This window comes from Drosophila busckii, chromosome 3L (genome assembly GCF_011750605.1).
Source record: "Drosophila busckii strain San Diego stock center, stock number 13000-0081.31 chromosome 3L, ASM1175060v1, whole genome shotgun sequence".
Lineage (NCBI taxonomy): Eukaryota > Metazoa > Arthropoda > Insecta > Diptera > Drosophilidae > Drosophila > Drosophila busckii.
Genome location: NC_046606.1, coordinates 13,822,278 through 13,850,174, shown reverse-complemented (window position 1 = coordinate 13,850,174; position 27,897 = coordinate 13,822,278). Strand labels below are relative to the sequence as shown.

General features: G+C 38.0%; 3 protein-coding genes across 3 annotated transcripts; 2 read left to right on the top strand and 1 right to left on the bottom strand.

The window, feature by feature from the left end:
* Positions 1-21,015: 21,015 nt before the first annotated feature.
* Positions 21,016-21,985, top strand: LOC108597919 (elongation of very long chain fatty acids protein 4-like; the record flags this gene model as incomplete). Its single annotated transcript, XM_017984536.2, is given in 5 exon segments — positions 21,016-21,179; positions 21,248-21,371; positions 21,373-21,411; positions 21,479-21,650; positions 21,708-21,985. Coding segments are annotated over 5 exon segments (777 nt in total), but the record flags the coding sequence as incomplete, so codon positions are not given.
* A 183-nt stretch (positions 21,986-22,168) lies between these two features.
* Positions 22,169-25,479, top strand: LOC108601089 (valine--tRNA ligase). Its single transcript, XM_033293698.1, is given in 8 exon segments — positions 22,169-22,310; positions 22,367-23,736; positions 23,739-24,110; positions 24,112-24,195; positions 24,197-24,351; positions 24,572-24,587; positions 24,645-25,274; positions 25,332-25,479. Coding segments are annotated over 8 exon segments (2,784 nt in total). The 5' UTR covers positions 22,169-22,204; the 3' UTR covers positions 25,383-25,479.
* Positions 25,480-25,733: 254 nt separating this feature from the next.
* On the bottom strand, positions 25,734-27,634 carry LOC108597920. Its single transcript, XM_017984537.2, has 3 exons — positions 27,427-27,634; positions 26,668-26,826; positions 25,734-26,608 (listed from the first exon to the last, which is right to left on the bottom strand). The coding sequence occupies exons 1-3, from the start codon at positions 27,632-27,634 to the stop codon at positions 25,734-25,736; spliced, it is 1,242 nt and encodes a 413-aa protein (XP_017840026.2).
* Between the last annotated feature and the right edge of the window lie 263 nt (positions 27,635-27,897).

Genomic DNA, 27,897 nt, shown 5'->3' with positions numbered 1-27,897 from the left:
GCCTAAGTACATAAAAAATAAAAATAAAAACATGCCAAAAGTAACAGCCAAAGAGTTGGGCATGAAACAAAAAGTGTTGCATACTTTGAAAACAAAAAGTGTTGCATACTTTTTTCAGGCTGTTTATTTAAGCTACTTGTAGCAGAGAAGAGTTGTTCTTGCTGCTTATTTTGCTTGTAAGTTGGCCCAAAACACAGTTGGACATTTTCGGCCAAGGCAAGCAGCACAGAAAAAAGAAGAAGAAGAAAAAAACGACTGCAAGTATGCCTGCCACAATCGTTTGATAAACTTGTTCCATAGTCAAGAGAGTTTAGTTTTCCTGTTTTTTTTTTGTTTTTTGCGGGGCTGTCCAAAGTTTTTTATGCGCTTGTCCAAGGCTTTTGGTGTTAAGTTGCGTTGCGAGCAAATGAATTTAGAAGTCTTAGTTAACAAGTTTCGTACAGCGTCTTATCGACAGCTTTTCAACTAAAACTTGCCTTCAATTTCGGCTATTTGTATTTGCTGCATGCTTCACTTGTTGTGGCCAGCGACAGCTTGTGTTGTGTAGTGTATTTTATATTGGGAAAAGTTAGGCAACTATAAAAAGCGACTGTGGTGGTGCCTTTGGCGCTAAAGTGCATAAATTTTAAAGTGCAAGTTAGTTGAAGCCATAAGTCTAAGTTTATTTAGGCTACGCCCCACATGAAAATCAAATTACATTATAAGACTTGTAAAACAAATAACATTTTATGCATAATTCTGTTGCCCACCCCAACTGCAAACCAGATTATGCATAAAATTATTTTACATCTGTTGTTTTGTTTTTCATGTTGTTACTTAATTAAAACAAGTCACGTACACTTAAAATTAAAAGTCGCAATCACAAAGCAGCCAAACAATTCGCTGACCACAAAACTATGTTTGGGGCAGCAGCAACCCAACCTGCCACAACCCAAACTCGCCGCTAATTATAAAAGGCCAAACAGTCACGAAGCCTTCGACAACAACAACAATGTCATGCGCAGCTTTAATTATAAACAAATGCCCAAAATAATTGAACTGTAAAACATTAAAAAGAAATCCCCAAGCACACTAAATAACCCACACCACACCCAGTCCAGTCTAAGCTTAGATATGCGCTGGCTGGCCAAACTCGATTAATTGGTTACCTGACACGCAGTCGGCTTAACAAGCACTGGCAGCAAGACAGTTTCGCCTCTGGCAGCGTCTGCGGCATGCCACACAGCTATAATGAGCTGTATGTGGGCAACAAGCATTTCGGATATATGTATATGTATATAGCATATAATTACAGCTATAGCTTTGGATTCATATTTCAATCTTGAGAGATAATGACTTGTCAATGTGGCTTTGGCCCAAAACGGACCTGCCACCTGGCCAACAGACCATGACCATGGCCATCTCACAAGGGGCAAGAGTCTAGAACCGCAAACTGAAAGTTCAACTAAACCTAACGAGCTGCTCGCTGCTCGCTCAATTGCTATAAAAGCCAAGTTTTGAGAGCCATTGCCTGGTAATTAAGAATAATTGGTAGTGAGTGTGGCTGTGTGTGTGTGTGTGTGTGTAGAGCAAGGGTGTGAAGTAAAGAAGATAAGCTGAACAGCTCGATTAAATTACAATAGGAATTTATAATTAAATAAGCACATCAGAGCTACTCTAGTTACTCCAAAAATAGATCAATTTATATATTTTCTTAATTATGAAAAAATAAAAAAAAATGTATAATTATAATAATAAGTAAATAAAAAAAAATTTAAATTAGAAATTAACTTAATTTTTTGTTGTGCATGCATAAAATAAATTTTTTACAGATGCTGAGGATCGCACAACTATTATTAACATTGGTGAGTTAATCCTAATTATTAAATAATTGTTTCGTCATGCTGGCAACTAAAAACTCCTGAATCATGGTGACAAAACTTTTGAAACACACAAATCATCGTTACGATTCAAGTTTTAAAATAGTAAACATATAATTTGTGTTTGTTCCACATGCAGTTCAAATCCGTTGCTGATAAGCGCGCTAAACTTTGAATTAATGACCCAACCAATTGTACTAAAGCTAAAGCAATTGCCTTAATGTTCTAACTAACTACTGCCACTTTAATATTATCGATTAAGACCTTGTGCCTTCTGTTCATGGCTGTGTGTGTATGTGTGTGTGTGTGCATATAAAAAATTCAACTTTCAAGCACTTTGCATATTCATTATGGCGCAAAAGTTCAAGTCAATTAGAAATATTTCCCTGGTCGCACTTTTTGTAAGCAGCGGGACAGAGAGAAAGAGAGAGCAAAGAGAACTTTTGGCATATTTCCTTTTGTGCTTTGTGTGTGTTTGCTGTTGGGTCAAAGATAAATAAGAACTTGGGCCAAACTATCTGTTGTTTATTCATTGAATTTGGTGCTTCAATTAAAAAGCCATTATAAGAACGCAAGCAGACTAAAGTGTGTGTGTGTGTGTGTGTGTGTGTGTGTGTGCCTGCTTGTTTGTATGTAAATGTTAGAGACAAAGGGCCTTGTTTCAATGTCGTTGTCCTGGCAACTTGACCGGTATACAAGCAAACAACACACACCTGCTCACACATACAAGCAAAACTAACTAGCAATCAATATTATTATCCTTTGACTGTCAAAAGCACAATTCCACATTTACATGCAGCCACGTTCAAGGCAAAGGACCTTGGCTCCTTCCACTAGTATGTACTATGTACTTATAGTATAAGCTGCCATTTTGCCTTTGACCTTTCGCTGCTTGTGTGTGTGTGTGTTAGCCTAATTCATATTTAATGCCAACAACTTTTACAAGCAGACTTGCTAGCTTTTGTTTTTCAATTGCTCAAACGACTTATGTTGACTTCATTTTTCAAGACATTACAAAATTTACTACAATTTCAATTACAAATTAAGTCTCAGCTGCTCTAATGCCAATAGTTGCATCTTTTGTTACGCAAAACAATTCAAATCTACTAAGCGCACACACAATTTCAACTATTTTGTATGTAAATTGTTTTCACAACAATTATATTTCACATAAGCTGCTTTCAGACAGACAGCTCACAACTTTGTAGAAATATTTAGTGAGCGCATTTAGCATTTATGTGTTTTGTTTTAAATTGACTTAAACATTTGAAAATTGTTGCAATTTACATAAATTATGCACATGTGTGGTTTTTAATATTAATTTAATAAACATTGACAATGCAACTGTATATTTATTACAACTTTATCTAATGGAAAAACAGCATGCTTGACTACTGCATACACTTTATCAAAAGTTTTTGTCATATAAGTAGATTATAACCAGAAAATGTGAGCAGATTATTTAAAATTCAACAAATGCGCAAATTTATTCTCAACAACTTTATTTTTATAATCGAAATAAGCTAAAAAGGAGCAAACCATTGGAAAATTAAATCATTTTGAATAAGATTTTTTTTTAAATGTATTAAAAAATGATTTATTTTAAACAAGCTTGCTGTTACCGCTGGAGCAACTTAATCTAATTATATATAACAATAATAAAAGCATCACATATGAGACATATGTACATATGCTAGAATAAGATTATGTTGATGTTTTTACGAAATATTACAATTCAAAGATTTACTTCAAATTTGCGAATTTTAATTATACAAATTTATTCTTAAATTTTTCTACTCAGCTGAAGTTGCAACTAATTGAGAATTGTATAAGAATTTGAGTATATATGAGTATATATCTTGCATTCTCGTCGATTTTTAAATAGGCTACATAGTCAACCATTTACAACTTGAAAGTTTCATATCAAATGAGACTCAAAACTGTAACCATTTGAAATTCTCCTTTCATTATCCTTTCATGCTTTATGCTTATTACAAATACAAGTTCTAAACTGTTCACTGTCTGCTTGCAACAGATTGTTATGCTTGGAAAAATGCTTCAGCCTCTCATCTTTGATTTTACTACGTCCATTGTAGTTTGTAGTTATAGCGAGCATAAAGTAAAGTCAAATAACTTTTATTATTATTTTTGTTGTGCTGCTGTTTACACTCTGGCGCTGGCGCTGGCTTTATCTATATATTGTATGTTTCGTTGGTTCGCAGGTTGCGGCTGCTTCATTACCCTAATGAACCTAAAAAGTGTATCGGGTGTACAAAGACCGAAGCCATGTGCCCACTCCGACTTTCTTCAGCTAAAAACTCCAGGCCCCATAAGCGCAGCTGGCGGCATCGTCTGCTTGTCTTTAGATTTACGTATAATGAGGTCATAGTAACGAGTGTTGACTTTAATTAGTGCAATGGTCTCCGCACTCCAAACTCTCTCTCTCTCTCTCTCTCTCGCAACATTTTGAGCAAGTTTGGCCATCATCTTTTGTTAAATATGAGGCACAGGCACTGGCAGTACGAGCCGTTTGCTATTTGCCAAAATTAGTAAACACATGCCGCATGCCGCTTGCCACATGCCACATGCCAGCGCTTAGCAAAAATTTATTATAATTGCCAGCGCCAATTGGCTTAAATTTAAATTCATCGCATAAAATACAATTGTTTATTCGTTTTGGAAATGCAGCTAATTAAATTTAGTTTATGTAGCATTATTTATTTTAATTAAATATTTTAGTGCAGCTTACCACTGAGCAAAGCCATAAAATTATTATTTAATCAGCTCAGCGCTTTGGCTGTAAATTAAATTTAAAATGTATTTAATAAAATTGCGCAATTCAATTCAATGCAATGATTTTCGATATAATCGATTATTCTAAAGTTTCAATTTATTTTAAATATATATAATAAATTCGCTTGCTTCAGTTATTAAGCGCATTACTTCGATTGACTTATTACAATTCAAGTAGCCGCATGATTAATAAAATCTCGTTTGCTTTTTTCAACAAATAAATAAATAGCTGAATAAGTAACGAGGCACAGTCGCCAAATTGTAAATTTAGAAAGGCAACACACACACACACATACATACAACATACTTAGGGCAATAACACTGACAGGAAATGGGAAATGGGAAACAAGCAGAAATGGAAATGAAAGCAGCACACGAGTGGCAACGAGAAGTTTGTTGATTTTATTGACTTGTTCTTGTTTCAGCTGAGGCAGAGTCCTTGCAACTGGCAGTCAAATTTCCTGAGCTCCTGAGGCAAGTATGTATGGCATGGCTATGCCTATGCCACATGCCGCGTTGGGTCTTAAAAAGCGCAATAAAATTGATAAAAATCAGTTGATTGTAAAAATTGATAAATTGAAATTGATTGAGGCAGGCGACATCGACCTAGACCAGGCGCAAAATGAAATGGCTTTGGTGGCGCGTGGCATGCGGCATGCCACCACACACTGATAGCCGCATATGTTTGCAAGTGTGTGTGTGTGCCGCCTGGGGTACCACAAATAGCATTTACGGCGTACGCAAAACGCAAATCAAGTTTGCTCGCCTCCTTCCCCTACCCCAACTTAAGTCGTGGCAATGTGGCAAGTGCGCCTTGTGCTTGCGGCAACAATTTAATTGACAATCAGTCGCTCTAACTTTGACTTTAACTGTTGTATATTTAAATGTCATGGCTACAAGAGAGAGAGAGAGAGAGAGAGAAAGAGAGAGAAAGCGATTGTAACAATTTTTCTAGCACAATTCGATTGCTTGTGCTTCGTTTTGTTGCACAGCATTTTAGCCTCAGGTGTTTCCGGCACGCAATGCAAATAGATTGACAATAGCCATTGACCAATTGTCAAGCATTTACCGCTTCAACATATTTGATTGGCATTGCCCCACAATCGAAAGCGGTTTGCAGCAATCATTTTGGCGCTCCATTTGCTAAGCTACAATTTCATTGCAACATTGGCATTAAATTTCGAATCGCTAACCAACGTTCTACTCCCCTCCCCCATGATTTTTTAATCAATTGCATTTTTTCATGGCCAACAGCAATGACATCACAGAACCACACACACGCACACACACACACACACAGCTTTCGAATATTTTGCATAACATGTCAATGCTGGTTTGCGTGGCTTGTGTTGCATAATTATGTGGCAAGTAAAATGTTGCCCAGAGCATAAAATGTTGTAAAATGATTTATGCAACCGTCTAATGGAATTAAGAGTGTTAAGTAATTTTGCGACATTAATCTAAGTGGAATAAATAATAATGCATGTTGCAAATTGATAATGTAATTTAATAGTCAAGCAACATTGCATTAAATATTTTAGCACATTGTGTAAAAGTTCTAAAAGCATAAGCGTAGTCCCAGAATTTAATTAAGGGTTGGCCTACAGCAGGTGACGAATTTTTTGTTATAAGTGGTCATCAGCGGATTCTTGATAAAAAATTTTGATTAAACTTAAATCTGACTCATTTTTACTTTCAAAACTTGAATACTTTCAGCACATTATACTGATCCCTCATTATTTTGGCTAAAACATGTTTAAGGCAAACAAATATACTCATTTTTTATTATGTTTGCAACGCTAGTATAGTTTAATCCGATTTTATTTCAAAGTTTGAAAGAACCTAAAATTATTTACAATCAATTTTTTAGTACATCAATAATCTATAGAGGGGCTAGCTGTTCATCGTGCTCAAGAGCATGAAACTTAATTCGATCTAACCTTAACCTATTTAAAGGTAAGAGTTTTATTTTCCTAATTTAATTTTACTTGATTTTAGCTTTTCTTCCATCTAGTCTACTTTTGAGCGCATCAAAATGTAATCGCTTTTTGAATAAATAACGTTCAGCTCAATTAACCCAAAGCTCAAAATTTAACACTCAGTTCATATTTAGCTGCATTTAATGTTTAACATTTGAGAGTAAATTAATTAAGCGCTTATAGCTTGTTACTTATTTTAATGCGCAATTCTGAAATGGTCATTTGAGCGCAATAACAATTGAGATGCTTCAGTGGCATTGGGCAGTGGCAGCAACGGCAAACTGGCTAAAAGTTTTTTAATTACTAAAGTTTCCAGTCTGCTGCAGCAACAAATGAAATGTTTACTTAATAGCAAATTGCAAGCAAATTGATATTGATATTGGCAAAGTAATGTAAATCAAAGATAAATATATTTAATGAAAGCGAAACTGCATAAATATTATGCAGCTCAGAGGTAAAGAAATATTTGCATATAATTTAACATGCAGGCATAAAAAGAAAGTTAAAAAAACAAGCGATTTATAAAAATATGCAGAGCTGTTTTGCTTTTTATTTGTTTTTAGTATTTCAGTTAAGTTCATATTAGATTTGTGTTTATTTCTGTTCAAATTGCAGCTAAATTTGCTTTGCTCTCAGTCTCTCTCGCTCTCTCTCTCTCTCAGCATTTCGCTCTAGCCTAAGCCAGCAGCTAAGCGTCAAACGAAAGCCGTTTACTGGCACTTGTCAAGTTGACTTATGGCCGTGTTGAGACTTTGCATGTGCACCTGTTCTCTAAGCCCCTTGAGGGCAACCTCCCCCACTCCGCCCACATTTAAGAGTATCTGCTCTCATGCATTTTGGCGCAAATGAGCAAAAGTTAACAAGCGGCAAAGCACAAGACAGACGGACGGACGGACGGACGGACAGACAGGCAGCCAAGCAAGCTAGACAGACAGCCAGCGTGGGCGATTGCTGTGGCATTGGGGGGCGTGGCAAACGAGCTGTCTTATTACAGCTGCATGCCACTTTCCAAACGTTGCAGCTGCGGTGCCTTAAGCGGCGCTAAGCGTTAAGCATGCGGCGACGGCGACGCCATTTTAAGTGCCCCCCAACACATAGCCACAAGCCCATTTACTCCATACGCATGTATAGCGTATATACTTGCATCTGTATGTGTGTGTGTGCCAAAACGCTTGAAGTTATTACTTTAAACAAATGGCATATAAGTAAAAAGATTGTGACAAACAAAAGTGTCGGCGAAACTTTGTGCTAAGCAATGCATTTAATTTTACTTTAGTATTAACACAAACGAAATCACTGACCAAACCAATATCGAATTGCAAATATTCCAAATGAATTGTCAACGAATATATATATATAAGAATTTTTAAATTACTTTAAATAAATATAAAACAACTTGTAAATATTTAGTTCATTTATAAATAATTATTTGTTATTCAAATTTCAGTCAAATCTTTTGTTAATAATGAATGTACATATAGACTACACACATATATTTACATTCTCTCTTTTATTATATATTATTTCAACTGATTACGCAGAAGCATCAGCAATTCTGCAGCTACGAACTAACTAAATTGGAAGTCCATGGCTACAAAGATGGAACATCGTCATTAACGAAGGCAAGTCAGCTCACATGACTTTCGCAACTCGGCCAAAGTATTGCCCGGAGGTTCGACTGAATGGCACTATACTGCCTACTGTCGATAAAGTTAAATATCTCGGCTTAACACTCGACAGAAGACTAACATGGGCAGAGCACATTAAGACAAAAAGAAAACAGCTTAGTCTAAAATGGCTGCTGGGCTATAGATCACAGCTGAGCCTTACAAATAAAGTCCTTTTATACAAAGCCATACTCAAGCCCATATGGACGTATGGCATCCAGTTGTGGGGTACAGCCTCAACATCGAACATTGACATCCTGCAACGATTTCAAAACATAACTCTTCGCAAACTTGTCAAGGCACCCTACTATGTCAAAAACAAAGTGATCCACACTGACCTTGGAATTTGGACTGTAACCGAAGAGGTTAAAAGGCATATCCTGAAATACCAGGAGAGACTGGATCGACACACTAACTAACTGGCAGTCAACCTCCTTGACAACAGCCAGCATCGTAGGCGTCTGAAAAGACCTCCTTTAGACACCCAAGGAGTTAGTAGTCATGAATGTAAAACTCTGTAGAATACTAAATAGCCAATAGCTTACTTATTATCTTTAATAAAAAGGATTGCAAGTATATTAAAAAAAAATAAAAAATATATATAATAAGTTGCATTTTTATTGAATTTGTTTGCACAAAATTTTAGCTGTTTCAAATAAATAAATTACAAATATTATTGCTCAATATAAACCAAGTATATATGCCTAATTATGCTTAAAGACCAAAGCTAAGCTAAAGCTAGTCAAGCTTAATTTAAACAATAAAAATGCAAGTTTATATGCCAAGCGTTTGGCTTTAAACTTTTACACACACATATAAATAAACATATATACAAAAGAGTGAGTAGGACACACACGCACACACACAGATGCACATAATTTGCACATAACTTTCGGTTTTAGGTTTGACATTTTGTGGCTAGATTTGGTAAAATGTCGGTGAAAGTTTTCGGGGCTAGGCGAAAACGAAGGCAGCCAAAAATGGCTGCAAAACAAAGAGAAAGCTCGGCAAAGTGCATTTGACAAGCAGAGTTTACAGTTATTGTTGCTATTGTAATTGCAGTGTATGATGCGCTGCAAAGTTTTCGGCCAGCAGCTGTTGTTGTTGTTTGTGTGTGTGTGTGTGTGTGTGTGTGTGTGAGACAAATTAGCATTTTTGCCAGAGCAGTGGCAGCATCATTGGCTTATGGCAACGCACTTTGAGACATTGTTTGCTTGTTGTTGTTGTTGTAGCAGCCTGTGGCCAGGATTAGCCTGTCAGCGAGCTTTTGCCACATATGTGTGTGTGTGTGTGTGCGGTGTGGCACGTGGCGTATGTGTGATATGGCCTGACTTACTTTGGTGCGTATACGCGTAATTTCTTGCGACTCGCGAGCGCCAACAAAAACTTTGTCCTCACTGTAGGCGGCAAGTTGCAACTCTTGCCGCTTTCGGTGCCAACGGCAGGCAACAAATGCATTGCAACTTTATTAAAAAGTCGTAAAAGTTATAAAAACTACTAAAAGCAATGGTAATAAGTTGTTATTTTTTATTGCGCTGTGTCGCTAGTAAAAGGCGAAGGTAGCAAGCAAGCAAAACTTTCAACATTCGCAACAACTCGAAGAAGAAACTTCGCTGCAAAATGCAAAACCAAAGACGCCCCATCAGCAACAACTGTGCGCGCTTAAATGCCAACAGCAAAAGACAACACAAAAACCTGCGCCAAAATGCAATTTGATTTGATGACAGCGAAGAAGAAGAAGAAGAGAGCGGGAGAGAGCGAGAGCGAGAGAGAGAGCGCTACTATGTACGTGCCAAAAAATCACATAAACATGCAAAATATATTATTATGCTTTTGCCTTTCAGTTTAAAATTGCTCAAAGAGACCCTTTTTGGGCACTATGCAAAAATATTTGCATTTGTATTTGCTTTGAACGATTCACTTAAAAGAAAGCATAGAAAATTTTAGTAATTCTTTATATATATATAAAAATGTATTAGTATTGCTTTATTGCACCCCTTATTAGTATTATTAATTACTTAAATTATTTATGCAAAGTAATCAAATACAAATTACAATTCATTTATTTATGATAAATTTTTATAACTCACAGATTCGCCATTATTAATTGATTACAATTATTCTATTCTAACGAAATATGAACAAATATAAATAGTTATAATATTAATATTTATTAAATATACTTATCAGGAATCGGGCCAATCTTGCTCTGAACTTGACCTACGACATGGCGCACTTTACGCATAAGCTTATCTCTTATCAGCAGTGTAGCTGATGCTGAAGCCAAAACTTTTGCCAAATTTAAGTCTCACTTTAGTTCACTTTTAATATCAAACGTGTGCAGTGTAATTGAATTAATCTAATTTGAATTGAATTTCGTAGCAAACGTAGTTGCTTAAAAATGGAGTGTAAGCGATTATACCAGCTTAGTCTATTGGTTGCTATAATATTGGCTAGTACTGGATTATTATTATATATGGTAGGCAGCAAGTGGAAATAAGTTTGTATAAATGTGAAATTAATTTAAAATACTTTTCCGATCTTATTGTATCTGAATAAGCTGCTCAAAGTGCAAAAGGAATTACTTGATAGTTGTAAGCCATTTGCACATAGTCCTGGTGAACATAAGATCTAAGTGCCCGGTCTGAAGCCCTTTAAAGTGCTATGCAGTGATAATAGCACAAGTGGGTCCAGGCTGGACAAATATCCAATGCAATTTTTATTTTCGAATAAACGGCAAACTCTGAATTCCAGAGGGAAAAAAAATACGTAAACGTGACGGCTTTGGATCCGTCGATGGAGATTAAATTTACCAATTGAACAAGATCCACTTATATTAGGACACTGACAGCTACATTTACATTGTATAATAAAGTTGTTAACAAGTGTTGGACTGTTAAATTCAATATCATCGAATATCGAATTACTTTCGAGTGGGAAGCGGGATGATTATTTGAATTGCAATCGTTGGGTAATTATACTGGGACGAACTACGTTGAAAATTGGATGGGATACAATGAACATATGAAATTTACAACTTCCGATCGGGATAATGATATTATGGAGGATGGTAACTGTGCGACGGATGAAATGAGTGGAGGTTGGTGGTACATCTCTTGTGGAAATTGGTTTGTTTCTAAAATTTCGCAATTTTTAAACAAACAATTAATATTTATTTATCTGCAGCAACTTAAATGGAAAGTACTTTCCAACCGATAGAAGTAATTACAAGTCTGCACATTGGTTTTCATGGTCCTCACTTAAAAAGATTCAAATGCTCATTCGTCCCATCAATTGAAGAGAGAGCATTTTAAATCGAAATTGCTTGGAACTATAAATTTACTCAAAGATTATAATTTCATTTAAATCACAATTGTATCTGCTTTCTTTTACTATAACAAATATGCATTTTTATTTCAATAAAGTAACTCTGAATACAAAAAAAAATACAAACACTACTTTCCTGTTAAATTTACCAATTACAAGTTTATATAGGAATGAACTATTTACAGAAATAAAGCCAACAAGTTGTTAAATTCAATATCATCGAATATCGAATTACTTTCGGATTGGACTCTGGACCCTGACAATAGAGTCAATTGATAAAACTTTGGCTGTGCCCAACTCTTATACGTTCTTGTTTCATTGTTATACATGATTTTAATAAAAATATATTATTAAATTATACTTTGATAGCAAATAAAAATTATTTGTGCGCACATTTCTAAGCGGAAGACCTTGTCTTATCATTCAAAGTATACAGCTACAGTAAAAAAAATATACGCTAAGCTGAGCTAACTAAAAGCTTGCAGAGTACGCAAGTCTTATCACGAATTGGACGAAATCATTCCCTGAGCTTGACTTACGACATGATGCACTTAGCTCTTATCGGCAGTGTAGCTGATGCTGAGAAGCCAAAACTTTCGCCAAATTTAGTTTACTCTTAATCTCAAACGCGTGCAGTTTAATTTAAATTTATAGCAAACGCAGCTGCTTAAAAATGAAGTGTAAACGATTAAGCAAGTTTAGTCTACTTATTGCTATAATATTGGCTAATACTGGATTATTTGAGACTTCAGCTAGCAGTGAGAATGAGGTGAGCCACAAGTGCACATAAGTTTGTGATAATGTGAAATAAATTTCATATACTTTTCGTGGCGTTAGCTCTGCACCGCATCCCAGCGCATGGACCAGCAGTGTGGCAAGTACGCCTACGAAGTCATGAAGCCGATCTTAATACAAATTGAATCAGCTGCAAGAGAAGCTTAACAAAAACCAATGTCGATGCCTTAATCCATGAAAATGAACAATTGAAAAAAAAGCTTAACGACCTTAATGACAAGCTGAAGGAAAAGAATGACAAGCTTACAGATCTTAGGGAATCTAACCAAAATTTACGCAGAGCCAACGATAAATTAAACAAAGAATCAACAAAGCCTCAAGCTCAATATGCAGTCGGTGTCTCAACGATTGAAGAAATTTTTGAAAAAAATTTAAACTCTCAAACTGCAACTGTTGCCAAAAAGATTGAACTTCTTTTTGAAAAGCACCTCAACAATTCAGATAAATGTGAGCAGGAGCGAAGGAATCAGACTGAGCTACTAACCAAGCTGCAAACATGTGCCCAGGAGCTCATAATCAAGTCAAACGAAAAAGTCCAAATAGAGCAAATAAAATATGATGCTAATAAAAAAACGGACGAGCATGTTACCAAGGCCAATAGTTGCAAAGCAGGCAATGCTGGTATACATGAGATCCAAGTGCCTGGTCTGAAGCCCTTTAAAGTTCTTTGCACTGATAATAGCAAAGTGGGTCCAGGCTGGACAATTATACAGCAACGAATAAACGGCAAAGAGGAATTTCAGAGGGATTGGAATACGTATCGTGACGGCTTTGGATCCTTCGATGGGGATTTTTTTTTGGGTTTGGACAAGATTCACTTTATTACACAATCCCAGCGTCATGAATTGTATATTGACATGGAAAAGTTTTACAACGTTGGGCTTTACGCTCGTTACGACAATTTTCGAGTGGGAAGCGAGGCTGATCTATTTGAATTGCAATCGTTGGGTGAATATACTGGGACTAATAACAAGAACGATTATTTAAGATACAGCGAACATGCGAAATTTACAACTTACGATCGGGATAATGGACAGTGGTATAGAAACTGTGCGAAGGATATGCTGACTGGAGGTTGGTGGTACAATAATTGTGCATTTTGGTAAGTTTCTAAAAGCTCGAAATATAAAAACAAACAATTAATATTTCCTTATCTTCAGCAATTTAAATGGAAAGTACTTTCTCACTCAAGAAATAGATTACCAGTCTATTTATTGGAGTTTACAAACGCCTCTTAAAAAGGTTCAAATGCTCATTCGTCCTATAAATTGATGAATGAGTGTTTTAAATCAACTTTATATTTGATTCAAACAATTGCTTGTATATTTGTATCTATCATTTTCCTTTATTTTTATATACTTTGATATTTTTTAATTAAAATGGAAAGCATTGCAAAGCGTTTTTGTGATTTTTATTTGAAAGAAAAAATAAAATTATACAACCCAAATTTGGTTTCAGAGCGCTTCAGTTCTTTATAATTTAAAGTGCATTATCTAGGTAGCCAGCCCATCTTACCACGCCGCTGATTACCATCATATATTTTAATATAATTAAACAACAAATTCTGTTTATGAATTAGTCTCTTATCAATTTTCGTTTATATTTTGTTAATTGCATATGCCATGAGGCCTAAAATTTACTTATTTACAGTCTTTAGCATTGCTTGGTAACTAGATAAGACGCCATGAATTTCCTCTGGAGAGGCGTAAATAACTGCACAACGCTTTTGTCAGCAGAACTTGCAATACAATCCTTTGTAAACTTTATACAATTGCACAATCTTATAATGAACATTATTATTTGTATAGCCAAGTATAACAAGCTGCACGACATCGAGAACGAGGCACTGGGCCAAGGCACAGATCATTTGAAATGCTCATTGTTAGCAACTTGTTGTTAAGCTTGAGAACTCAGCGGAAACGGATGTTGGAATTTGCTTTTGTGACTGCTCTACGCTAGTTGTTGTTTGTTGTTATTATTATTATTGTTTGCGTCTATTGTTGCTAAGAACGTTAACGCTTGTTATTAAGTTTGGTATGCGAGGTCAAGTCAAGTCGCTTGTTGGACTTTCATGTTGCTTTAAATGGCGAAAAGCAACTGCAGAAATTTTAACAAATAAGTTCATTAATTTGTAACTTAGCTAAATGCAGTATTTAATTAACAGTATTGCCAATTAATAAAACATATGCATACCAAAAAAAAAAAAGGAGTTGCTAATTTAATTGAGATAATAACAGTGTCCACATTAGCATGCCACATGCAATCTCAAAAGCTGGAATTGCAAACAGACATAATGCAACATTAATTGTTTGTCATTGTTGCTGCCGCTTGTTGTTATTGCATCCATGTAATTAGAATTGCGTTTATTGTGCGCATGTTAGCCCATAATTAGCATTAAATTAATTTTCAAAGCGCAAACCAATTAGTTGCACACCTCATGTGTCTGTGTGTGTGTGTGTGTGGCATGCCACCTCACGCTTGCCGCATCAAGAACAGCAAAATCATTTGCATTTGCATATGATCAATGCCAATCAGCATCAACTGCTGCTGCTGTTGTTGTTGTTGCAATTATAATGCAAAGAGCATGTGGCAAGCTCCTTAATCTCCTTTGGGCAAGTCTTTAAGGCCAGCATAATTTTGCAGCAAATGCTTGGGCAACGATAAAGAGTTAAGATTTACGAGACGAGCTGCACTCTTGGCCAATGTTGCTCCCTCTCTCTCTCTCTCTCTCATTCTCTTCAGCAAGCAAAAGCATGGAAGGCATTTAAAATTGCAAACATAGCGCTCCATTGCGACTCGGATTTTGGCCACAAAACAACAGACTGGACATAAACCAACACACATATACATAAAGACGTTCAGGGAGCACATTGCACAGTGGGTGATTTATACACTTTTTATGACATATTAATAATCATAGATTATACAAAAAACAAAGCACAAAATTAGTTTATTTTCATTTGAATAAAATGACTAATCTAGTATATAAATGCTAGTATTAATTAATTTGTACGAAATTAACTTACATTTTTAAAAAAGTAATAAGATTGTATTACTTGCTTTATAAATAAAAAAGTTGTTCATATCAAAACTGAAATTTTATTTTATCTTTCCTATGACAGCTATACTATATAGTCTGTTATATTACAACAATTATTTAATTAAAACTATAGGAAGGTGGGCATACACTTAGAATATTTGTATACAAAACTAAGAATTAAAAATACTTCACTCGAAATAATTATATTCGACGAAAGCTATTTGGGGTTAAATCAATCCAAAATGAGCGGATTTAAGGCAGAATTCTGGATCCGATATGGATATGATTCCTAGTCGCTGTAACTGAATATGGCGAGCAAATAAGTTTTTCTTTTTCTACAAATGGGCTTTAGTGATTTCAGTTTAAAATCACAGGAGACTTTTGTGAAAACATTGAATATGAAAATAATAATAATAATAGTTATTAATAATACAGGCTCGAAATAAGTAAATCAGCAATCAAGCATATACATAAATCATAACAAACTATGTAAGAATGAATTAATATGTAAATATGATAAGCCTTAAAACTTTATTTCGTATTCATGCTTAAGCTATTAATTCATGCCGCAAATGTGCGTTTAATTATCCATAGTACAATATTTACTTGCGTTTGACAAAGATATATATATATATATATATATATGTATGTGTATAAAGCAGCAGACGACGTGCGCTGATAAATTTAAGTTTTAGCACAAGAGTGCGAGTGCGACTGAGTAGAGAGAGAAAGAGAGAGAGCGAGAGCTACTAAGACACAATGCAGCAGACACTATGCTGACTTTGAAACTTATTCCAGCAGCAGTTAAGCTTAGCTATATATGCCTTCATATATGTGTGTGTGTGTGTGTGTATTTGCTTGCGTGTGCGTGTGTAAATTTAGCTGAAGCATGCAAGAAAAATGCACAAGTAGTGGTAGTAGAGAAAGAAGAAGAAGAAGAAGCGGTGGCATAAGCCTTTTGTTATGCATGAGCGAACTTCGTTTATATTGTATAAGAAAAAATGCACAAAGTTATAAACATAAACACAATTGTTTTAAAGCAACTGTTGAAAATAGAAAAACCTAAAAAATGCGTGTCGATAGCATTTGGCATTTCCCCACTTTCTATGCATTTTCAATTTTAGCTTGCGTGAGTAAAAACATTAAATTGCATTGGTCCGAACAATAGAACGAAGCTTCTCTTATTAACCGAACTTTAGATTGCTTTTCATAATACACAATTCCATTTGATTTGCCCCGATAGCTGCCATTTGATTGTCTAATTCAGCTCATTAAAACTAATGTATATGCTTATAAATAATTAAAACACAAACGAAATGCTCAACACATCGCAGCTACAAATGGCCTAAAATAAAACAGGCAAAGCCCTCTCGGCATTGTCAGAGCGTAGTAAATGAGCCAAGCAAAAAGCATTTTTATAACTTAATTAAACACTGATTTTCCTTTCACAATTTTTATGGGACGCACGTCAAGCAAACGAAAGAGAGAGACAGAGAGAGACAGCAATAGGAAATTGGAACAGCAGAACGCAATTTTTTTTTATTGCTTGTTATGGCTGAGACTTAGTTTGGGGTAAAAGCAACGACTGAGTGTATTACATATACAGTTACTATGTGTCCTGTATGAATATATATATATATATATGTCAATATGCTGTGCTGGCTATTTCTGGCCAACGGCAATGTAGAGAAAAGTTATTTTTGCCAGACTGCCAATTGTTGGATTTCATGTCTAACAACTGCCAAATGTTCCAGTTTATATCGACAGAGCTTAACACGAACAAGTTTGGTAGTTGTTGCTTTTGGGGCAAGTGTGTGAGTGTTGCAAGTTGCTTGTGCCTCAAGGTACCTAATCAGTTTAATAGCTTTATGTGGCAATATTCTAACTTAAATAAAGACATTAAAATGCAATTAATAACATTTGTTGTTGTTCCATACATTGCATATAGCTTTATTTAATCTCATGTGTGAGATTGTGAACAACTGCTAAGCAAATTGAAACAATTTAATGGAACATGCTTAGCAGAGAAGTAAAATATTCAAATCATTAAATTGATGCACTCAAAATTCCTTTTTTAAATTCAATTTGAATTCAAACTGATTTGAACTCTAATTCAAACTGAATTCGTTCATTGATTCCTCAATTCAGTTTTTCAATTTAAATCAAATTATGTATAAAACAAATTAAAATGAATTTATTTAAAGTATATCGTTAGTTTAAATATTTGTATTCAAAACATTGAAGCTTTTTAGAGTCTTTTTGCTTTAAAACTATGTCACTTAAATTCCCAACAAGTGTTTTATTTGCTTGAGCAGAACACCTCAAAATAACACGACAAAACAATAAAGAGCCAAGAGCGTTATAATAAAGATACTAACAGGCAGCCAGGACATGGGGCATGAGGCGTTGCAACCAAACCGAAGCAAGATAAATGTGTTGTAAATAACGCGTATCAAAGTGTTGTAGCAATGGGAGCGAGCGACCAACGTGGCGTATGTGCAATGTGCCTGCTACCAGGTGCTACGGCTAGCAATAAAGCAAAACGAAAGGCAAGGCGGCAACTCAGCAAACGGAAACACAAATAAAATATGTTGCACGCTTTGCCACGCACTGTTGAACTCTATTGAGCACACACCAAAAGGAAGTTGGCAACAACAGGACGCAACAACAACAACAAGAACATTGTAAACTGACTCAGACACAGCTCTCTAAGTAGATTGGCAAGAGCAAAAGATAGCAAACACACACACAGAGCGAGAGAGCGGGAGAGCGGAGTGTGTGTTATGCAATTTATGTGCAGCAGTCAATACAAATAACAACAACAAGGATTGAGAACTTGTTTACTGCAGTTCCAACTACTACTAGAGATGCTTATAATAAATCCTTTGAGAGACACTTTTCAAAATTCTTTCTCAACCTCGCACACTTTGTCACATGCGGCAATATCCGGATATCTGCTGCAGGAAGTTGCAAGTGCCACAAGAGCAAGAAAAAAGGTCAGCAAAATGCACATAGAGCGAGCTGCGATGGCAAACTTGCTTTATGATATGCTCCGCTCGTTCTTAGTTGATGAAATTTTGTGCATTGACCGCTGCCCACCAGGCCAGACCAAGTGGCCCATGTCCATGTCCAGTGACCACCAATAGTTGTGTCAAATTGAAAAGGACCTCTGTGGCATGCATATAAAGGAGAACTCGATAACATCAATATGGCAACAAAGAAAGTTGTCAGCTCGAAATTGTTATTAAGCTTTTGTGTGTCACACTTTTGCCATCATATTAATGCGAATATATTTTTAGTTATTGAACAAAAATATAGTTTGAGCATGTTTTAAAATATAAAGCACCAAAATCACAAAATTGCACCATAAATTTAAATATATATTTATTTATGCAACTTTTTTAAACACTTTAAAGATTTCTATTAAAGAAATCAGCGCATTTACTAAATTAACTTTTATCAATATTTCTTTTTTTCAATATTTCTTTCGAAGGAATTAATGCATTTACTAAATTAACTGATTTTAATTGCAATAGCTGCACTAAAGTTGATAAATACAATATATATTTTTATAATTTAAAAACTTAAGCTACTTTTAAAGTTTTTTCAAACACTTTCATTAAGATTTCGCGTAAGAAAACGTCGCATTTACTAAAATTAGTTTTGAAATAAATGCAGGCACATTATTTGAAAATTTTTAACATAAATTACAAGTTTTTTTTTACGTTTTCGAGAACACGCCAGCACACACTACGTTATTAGAAATTTATCAAAATAACATTGCAGACAGCGCCACATAAATAGCGGTTGACTGACTGCAACTGGAAACTAAATTTCCTAAAGTACTTTAATCTACTCAAAAGAGTAGCAGACAGCAGCAGCAGCAGCAGTGGCAACAGACAGGAGGTTGCCACATACAGGACATGCACATGCTTGACACATTGTGAATGTGGCATGTAGTATGTAAAGAAGCTCGAACACAAAACTGTAATCTATTTAATAACTCACGTGGCAGACGCGTGTGGCACACAAAGGGGGGAGGGGGCAGGGCAAACCGACAAAGGACAAACAAAAGCGCAATATGGCGGCAGAAGCTAAATATGAAACGAATCTATCAAAACTGTCGTCAAGAGCTCGTAACTAAATAAATTAAAGCAAATTTCGTGCGCGCATAACTATCGCTTGCTTTAGTTAGTTTATAACTCAAATGCTTTAATTATATGCATGCATAAGCACGAACAACAAAAAAGGACAACAGGACAGCTGTCGTATGTTAACAAAGCCAAGCGGTTAACCGCATAACAGTAAAGCCTGAGTGCGCATAGTGTTGAAAGCATAAGTGGGGTAAATCTCCTTTTTTTTTAAAGCCAATTTAAGGTGACGTTGTTTTAATGAAAATTGGGACTTGATTTGAGCAGACGGACAGACGGACTGGTGTTAAAAATGCAATTGCACATTAAAGATATACATATGTGTATATAAGTATATGTGTGTATATGCATGTCTGTGTGTTTGTATTTATATAAAAAGCTCTTTACACAGCTGCTCCAACTGGCAGTCAAATGTAAACTGTTTGCTCTGCTACTTGCCACAGTTTGTTCCTCTTGTTTTTGTTGCAGCAGCAGCAGCAGCAACTCGAGCAACTGAAATGCTCAGTCTAAAGTGCCCTAGGTACAGACACGTACAGCAATACAAATAAAGAAAACAATAATAGAAAATGTTAGACCCAAAGTCGAGCCAGAGCCAAGGCGAAATGCCAAAGCACAAAGTACAGCAGCAGCAGCAGCAGCAGCTGTGCTAAAGCTTACAGGACATGACACACAGGACATTTGGTAGAAGCGCCAAAAATGCAAGTTAAGGCTTATGGGTTATGCTACGCTATAAATTGTTGATCTTAACTGCATATTCAGACACGAAATTCACATGCATAGAACAAATTCAAGTCTTAACAGGCGGTATGAGATACAATTTGTATAAGAAAATGAAGATAAACATTTGCGAAATTTACAAAACACAGGTGCAGCAAATAGCAAATGTATTTAAATTCAACTAAAAAATCATTTTGTACTCAAAGATCGCTTGATTACATATAAGCTTAAGCTGTTGCTCTAAATATAATTCATAATAATAAAGAAAATAATAAATATTTAAGAATAATATAAAAACATTTCATGCTAATTAAATCAATTTATCATAACGAAACCGTGGCAAAGTTCCATAGTATAAAGGTATTAATTTATATATAGAAGCTACATTTTCATAATAAGACTAAAGGTGTAGCCAAAAGTGAACCGAAGCTATAGAAACTCAGCTTAAAATTATTTTGCATATATTTATTAATTTTTTAATATATGAGATATTTTCATGCTTCACTCGTTCATGGGGTCAACTAAAAATAAATGTACTTACACTTGACCCACAATCATTTGATAATTAAAGAATTAAAATTATTCATGTTATGCACTTACCCCACGCTTCAATAGCTTTTGGCCCAAACAAGCATAAAAGCCAGCATGCATACAATTGCGCCGTTTAGTTTTAACTTGAAATTCATCATGCTGAAATCCAATGGGAGCGGATTACTCAGCGGCTTTCCCTACGCCGAGCTGGCGGATGAGCGCACACAACACTGGCCGTTGGTTGCTTCACCTTGGCATGCACTTGCCGTGCTGACCTTGTATTTGTTGTTGGTCTACTATGGACCCAAATGCATGCACAGGTGAGTGTAGTGTGTTTAATTTAGGACTCATTTGCCAATTCGTCTCTCTCCCTCATTCTCATTGTTAGTCGCAAGCCTTGGCAGCTGCGTGGGCCGTTGTTCATTTACAATCTTTGCATGTCCCTGCTGAATGGCTACATCTGCCTTGAACTTTATTCCGCTGCGCGTAAACTCAACTACAGCGCCATCTGTCCAGCCATGTCGTGTAAGCTTTGATCCGCAAGAGTTGCGCGTAAGTTGCTCACACACACAATTACACATGCGCTTAAGCCTACTGCAGCTGCTTCTTCCTCTTACAGCTAGCGCGAGCGTTTTGGTGGTTCTACATAACCAAAGTTTTCGAATTTGCAGATACTTGCTTTTTTATTTTACGCAAAAAACAATCACAACTCACATTTTTACACATTTATCATCACAGCAGCATGTTTATCATCTGCTGGATAATTATTAAATGGACGCCCACTGGCTCCAGTAAGTACCACACACAGAAAAATACACAATATTTATTAATGCACTTCACTTTTACAGCCTTTATGCCCGCCGCGTTAAACTCATTTGTGCATATAATTATGTATGCTTATTACTGCCTAGCAGCATTGGGATCACGCTTTAGGCGCTATCTTTGGTGGAAGCGTTATTTAACCGCATTGCAATTGCTGCAATTTGCCTTGGGCCTGGCTTGGGGCGCGCAAGCCATCATCAACAAGTGTGAATATCCGCCCTGGCTATGTTACTTGGGTACGACGTATATGTTACCGTTTCTTTATCTCTTTGGACGCTTTTATGCACAAAAATATACAAAAACCGCGTTAAATAAACACAAATATTAACAAGCTTAACTTTTTCACTTCGTAAACGTTTAAGCGCGCATTTAACGGTTTTTGCCAGTGTGTCCACACCTTTCAAGCGATATATCGCTATCGCACGTCATTCGATAGCACACAGCTGTTTTGTATTTATTTCAGTTTTGTAAATTGTGTACACACTGTCAGTTGACATAATAATATAGCTATAGAATTGGAATAATGCAAATTATTAAAGTTGTTACGCGTAATTTAGTTAAAAACAAATACATATGTCAACCAAAATTGCATTATCTCACAACCAGCTGTTGGTATAGCACAGCTAAAGGTAAATATGAGACAGTTTTAATTAATAAACAAGCCGGCTAAAGTTTCTGTCGGCAGATGCGGAGCTGCCTTTGGCCAAAGGCTATCAGCCCAAGCTAGTGGAGGACGCTTACTGGGTGCGGCAACAGGAAGCCAAAGAGTCGAGTACGAAGGAACGTTGCAAGCGTGGCAGCTTTCGCATGCTATTGCCGCCACCAAATGTAACAGGCAACTTGCATTTGGGGCATGCACTAATGGCCACAGTGCAGGATGTAATAGCGCGTCAGCATCGCCAGCTGGGCTATGATGTAGAGTGGATACCAGGCACAGATCATGCAGGCATAGCTACGCAGGTCGTGGTGGAACGCACGCTGGCAGCTGCCAAAGGCAAAACGAGACAGGAGCTGGGACGCGAGGCTTTTCTAGAGGAAGTATGGAAGTGGAAGGCGGAGAAGAATAGCAGCATAGTGCAGGATCTGCGTCAGCTGGGCTGCAGCTTGGACTGGCAACGCGAGTACTTTACCATGGATGAGCAGCAGAGTCGAGCTGTAAATGTGGCCTTTGAGAAACTCTTCGACGAGGGCTTGATTAAGCGTAGCAATTCGCTGGTGAACTGGAGCTGCGCCTTGCATTCAGCTATTTCAGATATTGAAGTGGAAAATGTGGAAGTGAATCAGCCCACGGAGCTGGCTGTGCCTGGCTATGCGCATAACGTGCTATTCGGACGGATTTATGACTTTGCGTACACTATTGTGGATGAGACTGGCAAGCAGGAAGAGATTGTTGTGTCTACCACCAGACCAGAAACTATGCTGGGCGATGTGGCAGTGGCTGTGCATCCAAATGATCCCAGATATAGCAAATATCGCAACTTGGATGAAGTCAAACTAAAGCATCCGTTTAGAACTGACAGCATACCTTTGGTATTTGATATAGCAGTTGATATGGAGTTTGGCACAGGCGCTGTTAAGATTACACCAGCGCATGATAAATTCGACTTTGAACTGGCCAAGCGTCATCAGCTGCCAATGCGTCAAGTGTTCAGCGAATCGGGCAAAGTCGTAGAAGCCTTTGAGGAATTCAAAGGACTGCCGCGCTTTGAGGCCAGAGATGTTATAGTGGAGCGTCTGGAACAGCTGGAGCTGCTGCGCGAAGTGCGCGCGCACAGCATGAAGCTGCCCATATGCTCACGCTCCAAGGATATTATAGAGCAAATGTTAATGCCACAATGGTTCCTGCAAACCAACAGCTTAGCTGAGGCAGCGCTTTCCGAGCTGCATAGTGGTCGCCTGCAAATTATACCACCGAACTTTGAGCTGGAATGGGAGCGCTGGCTAAGCGATTGTCGTGATTGGTGCATCTCCAGGCAGCTATGGTGGGGACATCAAGTGCCTGCTTATCAAGCCTACGATGATGAAGGCAACAGCTGCTGGGGTGGCGGCACAAAATGAAGAGAGTGCAATGGGAGAAGGCGAAGCAGCTATTGGGCAGCAAGCAACTGAAGCTCACACGCGATCCCGATGTGCTGGACACTTGGTTCTCCAGCGCTTTGCTGCCATTCTCAGTAGCTGGCTGGCCCGACCACCGCTATCAATCAGCTTACCCCTTGGATCTAATGCAAACTGGTCATGATATACTTTTCTTTTGGGTTGCACGCATGATGATGCTCGGCCTCAAGCTCACAGGCGAGGCGCCCTTCCAACGCGTCCTGCTCAATGGCATAGTCTGCGATGCACAAGGTCGCAAAATGTCCAAAAGCTTGGGCAACATTGTGGCACCTCAGCAAGTGGTGCAAGGCGCCAGCTTGGACAGTCTCAAAGCGAAATCTACAGCAATCCTGCGATGCCGGCATTATAAAGCCAGCAGAGCTCAAGACTTCGCTGCAGAGCATGTCGAAGATGTTTCCGAAATGGCATCCAGGAGTGCGGCACAGATGCACTACGCTTTACTTTACTAAGTCACAACATCAAGCATCACTTCATCAACTTTGATGTCAACAACTGTGTAACACCACGCCCACAATTGGTTTCCTCACAAATTCTGCAAAGGCAGCGCCTCTCCAGGTAGCTTGGCGGGAACGCATAAGCTTGGCACTCTACTGGCTTTGAACTCTTGGAGCAGGGGGGTGTGCACTTCCAGCATGTGGCGATCGTTGGCAGTTCATAGACAGCACTGGCAGGAGACCTAACCCATACCATTGCATGGCGACTGGCCTTTATACCACGCACTTATAATTCCACAAGGCTACAGCAAGCGCTCAGAACATTCTCTAAACTAACAATCTTGTGATGTTTATCTGGTATGTTGGCATATATATAACGCAATCTTTAACTAATCCCGCTTGCTTCTGCTGTAGGAAACCACCAAGGCCGCCATTAAGAAGCGCGATGGTCAAGCGTATGTCAATGTTGGAACCTTAACCGCTTGCCTCAGTTGGGGTCTGCAGGCTTTAGCTCCATTCACACCCTTCATAGCCGCCGAGCTGCTGCAACATGTGCCGCTCAACATTGAACTGAAACTCTCGCAATTCCAAGACTCCAAGCTGGAGGCTGAGGTCTCCGACATTGTTAACATTTGCACCAGCGTGCGTCAAGTGAAGAGTCGCAATCAAATTAGCAAACGTCATGAGCCCAAACTTTGTCTCTTTGCACAAAATGCCGAAGCGGAGGAAGTGCTGCAACGTCATCTGGAACAAATTCTGGTGCTGACGCGCTGTGAGGGTGTGGAGCTGGAGCTGCTCAACGAGGAATCCAAGTTCTCCAAGAAACTCAACTTTTTCTCCACCGCCGGCGCGCTTTGCTCTTTCGGCATTAGCATGAACGATGAGAGCGAAGTGCCTGCCGAGAAACGCGAGCAAATGGTCAAGGAAAATAAGAAGAAGCTCAAGAAGTTAGTAAATGAACTGCAAAAGTATCGCCTACGTGTGGATAATGAAGCCTTCCAGCTTATGGCTGATAAGTCAACGCAAACGCATTTTCAAAATAGAGTAAGACCTGCAGATATTTTCTTTAATCTCAATTTACACATGTTTTATTTATTGCAGATCAAGGAACTGGAAGCAGAGATTGAAAGTCTTATACGCCTGGCGGCCTAGTCTATGTGTAACAAATTATGTATCGTTAAGCCAGCTTGTTAACTAATAAGTATTTTGTTACCAATTGTTATAGCATTAATTTCAAATGAACTGACCTTCAAAGTTTTAAAACTAAATCAATTGCATTTATTGTGTTTTAAACAAGTTTAAGTAGAAATCTTTTCTAGAAGAGTTTCTTACCGATTCTATTAAGTTACATTTTAGTTCCTATTCCTACTTTCAGTTTTTAAATGTTATGTATTTCCCTAATTTCTAACTACACCTATGTCTAGAACTCAACCCATTTTTAAACCTGTAGCAAAGTAATCAAGTTATCATACATAAATTTATTAACCAGTAATAATAGCTCAACTATAAGACAGGACAAGAGTTTTGTGAGTAGGATAAGTAGAAACCACGATTCGATATATCCAGTTCCTCGTTGGAATCGGTTACGGCATAGACCACAAAAGGTTTTGCCGAACTGGTTGTGGTCACCAGACCCAGGCCACAAAACCTATCGCTGGGCAGCATGACGCCACCTTGCGAAGGCGCTGGTATGACAATGTAGTCCGTAGTGCAATCCTGACTTTGCACCGCCGACGTGGCCAGCAGCGTGGGATCCACAGCGCCCACATCATTGGTCATGGTGAAGGAGTACGCATCCGAGCCCACCTGACTGTAGGTTATGGAACACACACCGCTCGCCTTGCGTATGCAAATCCCATAACGCATGTTGGACAACTGACGCGTGCCCTGCACGCCAATGGAATTCAAAGCGGAGGATGCAGCGGATACATAATTGAAGCTGGCGATGGTGCCACTGGTGGCCGTGTGGAATTGCAGACAACCCGCGGGCGCCAGCGTCGCCGATGTGCAGCCAATCATACGCGTTTGGAATTGCCACTGACGATTGAAGGTGTAGCCGCCAGAGGTGGCCACCGAGATGGTTATGGGACTAACACCATTAAAGTCCACATAGATGTGCTGGCCAGAGTTCTCCCCGCAGATCGTGGGCACTTGTGAGGCGCCACCCGAAATAGTCAAGGCATCCGTGGTGCACAGCCCATCGCCGGTAGGTGGCGCTAGCGACAAGGCTAAGAAATCCACGCGTAGCTGGCAAATGGTCGAATCCGGCGGTGTTATAACAATGCTACAGCGTCCTCCACCCGCATATGGCGCTGGATAGTTACTGTTATAGAAGTAGGTGTTGTTGTAACTGGTGCTGGCACCACAAGTGCGCTGATCTAAAAGAAAAACATATTAGATGGCTGTAACTTAATTAAAATATAGTATTGTAACTTACAGATGCAGCAGACAGCTTGCTGGGTAATGCTGGAGCACTGACCCGCTGCCACGCCTTTGTTATCCTTGCATTCACCGTTGATCATGCAGGTGCCCATCAGCAGATTGTTGCCCAGGCAAAGGTCATTGGAGAAGCGACCAATTGTATAAAATGGAAACCCTGTAAAAAGAAATAGAAAAGTTAAAAAATATCAAACGCAAGTAAAAATATTAAATTTAATGCAAAGCTCAAATAATTTAAAAACTGCACTATAGAGTCTAGTCCTAAAATATATCAGGGATATATTCAAATAATGATGTCAAACATTAGTTTAACTATGATTCGAAAATTATATATGGAGTACAATTCTATAATTTATGTTTCCATTACAGTTCTTAATTTTGAATTCAAATTTGATTGAAACCAGTGCAATTATATTATTATATTTTCACTTTTAATTACTTTTGTTATTTGGAAAAGTTCAGTATGTGGAAAAGCTCAAATTAAATCCAGTTTTGTTTTGCGAACTCAATTGAAATACCAAACTGTTCTGGTTCTGGCTATCCATTGGCGATTGTAGAGTAGTATGTCAGTTACCAAGCGGTGGACAGAGCGTGCTTAAGACTAAAGAGTCCAGCACGCAACCTGTGCACTGGGTGATAATTGAAGGTGTGAACCCACATACATAAATAATGCGACGACGACAAAACAAACGCGCAGCACTCAAACAAACAGTCAACAACAACAGAAAATTCCAAAATGAACGCGAACCCAACTTACAGCGAGGATTTCTGGAACCACTGTGCCTCAGGCCACGCTCAGAGCTTAGCTCCCTGTCCAGCTGATCGAGCGTGTGACTCTCATTGCGTGTGTACGCCAATGGAAGCTGCGTGCTGGCGCGTGCCGCGCTGTAAATGCCCAACACATAGGTACTGAAGTAGATGAGCACAATGGCTAGAATGCGCTTGGAATGCGTAGACGCGGGCATAGCTCCAAACTACAAAAACACTTTCAGTTTTTTCTGCTATTCAAAGAGAGCGAGAGGAGACTACTCGCGAGAGCTTGGAGCGTTGCGTCGTTGTCGCGTCTGGGCTTCAATTGAGACTGAGCCGTACCGGAGGCTGAGGCTTAGCAGCTTTACTGTGTCACAGCGAGAACGACAGGTGCTAATTGGACCAACGCGACATGGAGAGGGAGCGCTTTAGTGGGGGTTTGCTCACTCGTAGTAATGCAAGTCGTGTGAAGTTTATT

Excerpts from the sequence above, each read along its gene's own strand:
- LOC108597920 (XM_017984537.2), bottom strand. The coding sequence starts at position 27,634 with ATGCCCGCGTCTACGCATTCCAAGCGCATTCTAGCCATTGTGCTCATC. Across the intron at positions 26,827-27,426 it reads TGGTTCCAGAAATCCTCGCT|GGTTTCCATTTTATACAATT; the intron begins GTAAGTTGGGTT and ends TTCTTTTTACAG. Across the intron at positions 26,609-26,667 it reads GCAAGCTGTCTGCTGCATCT|ATCAGCGCACTTGTGGTGCC; the intron begins GTAAGTTACAAT and ends TTTTTCTTTTAG.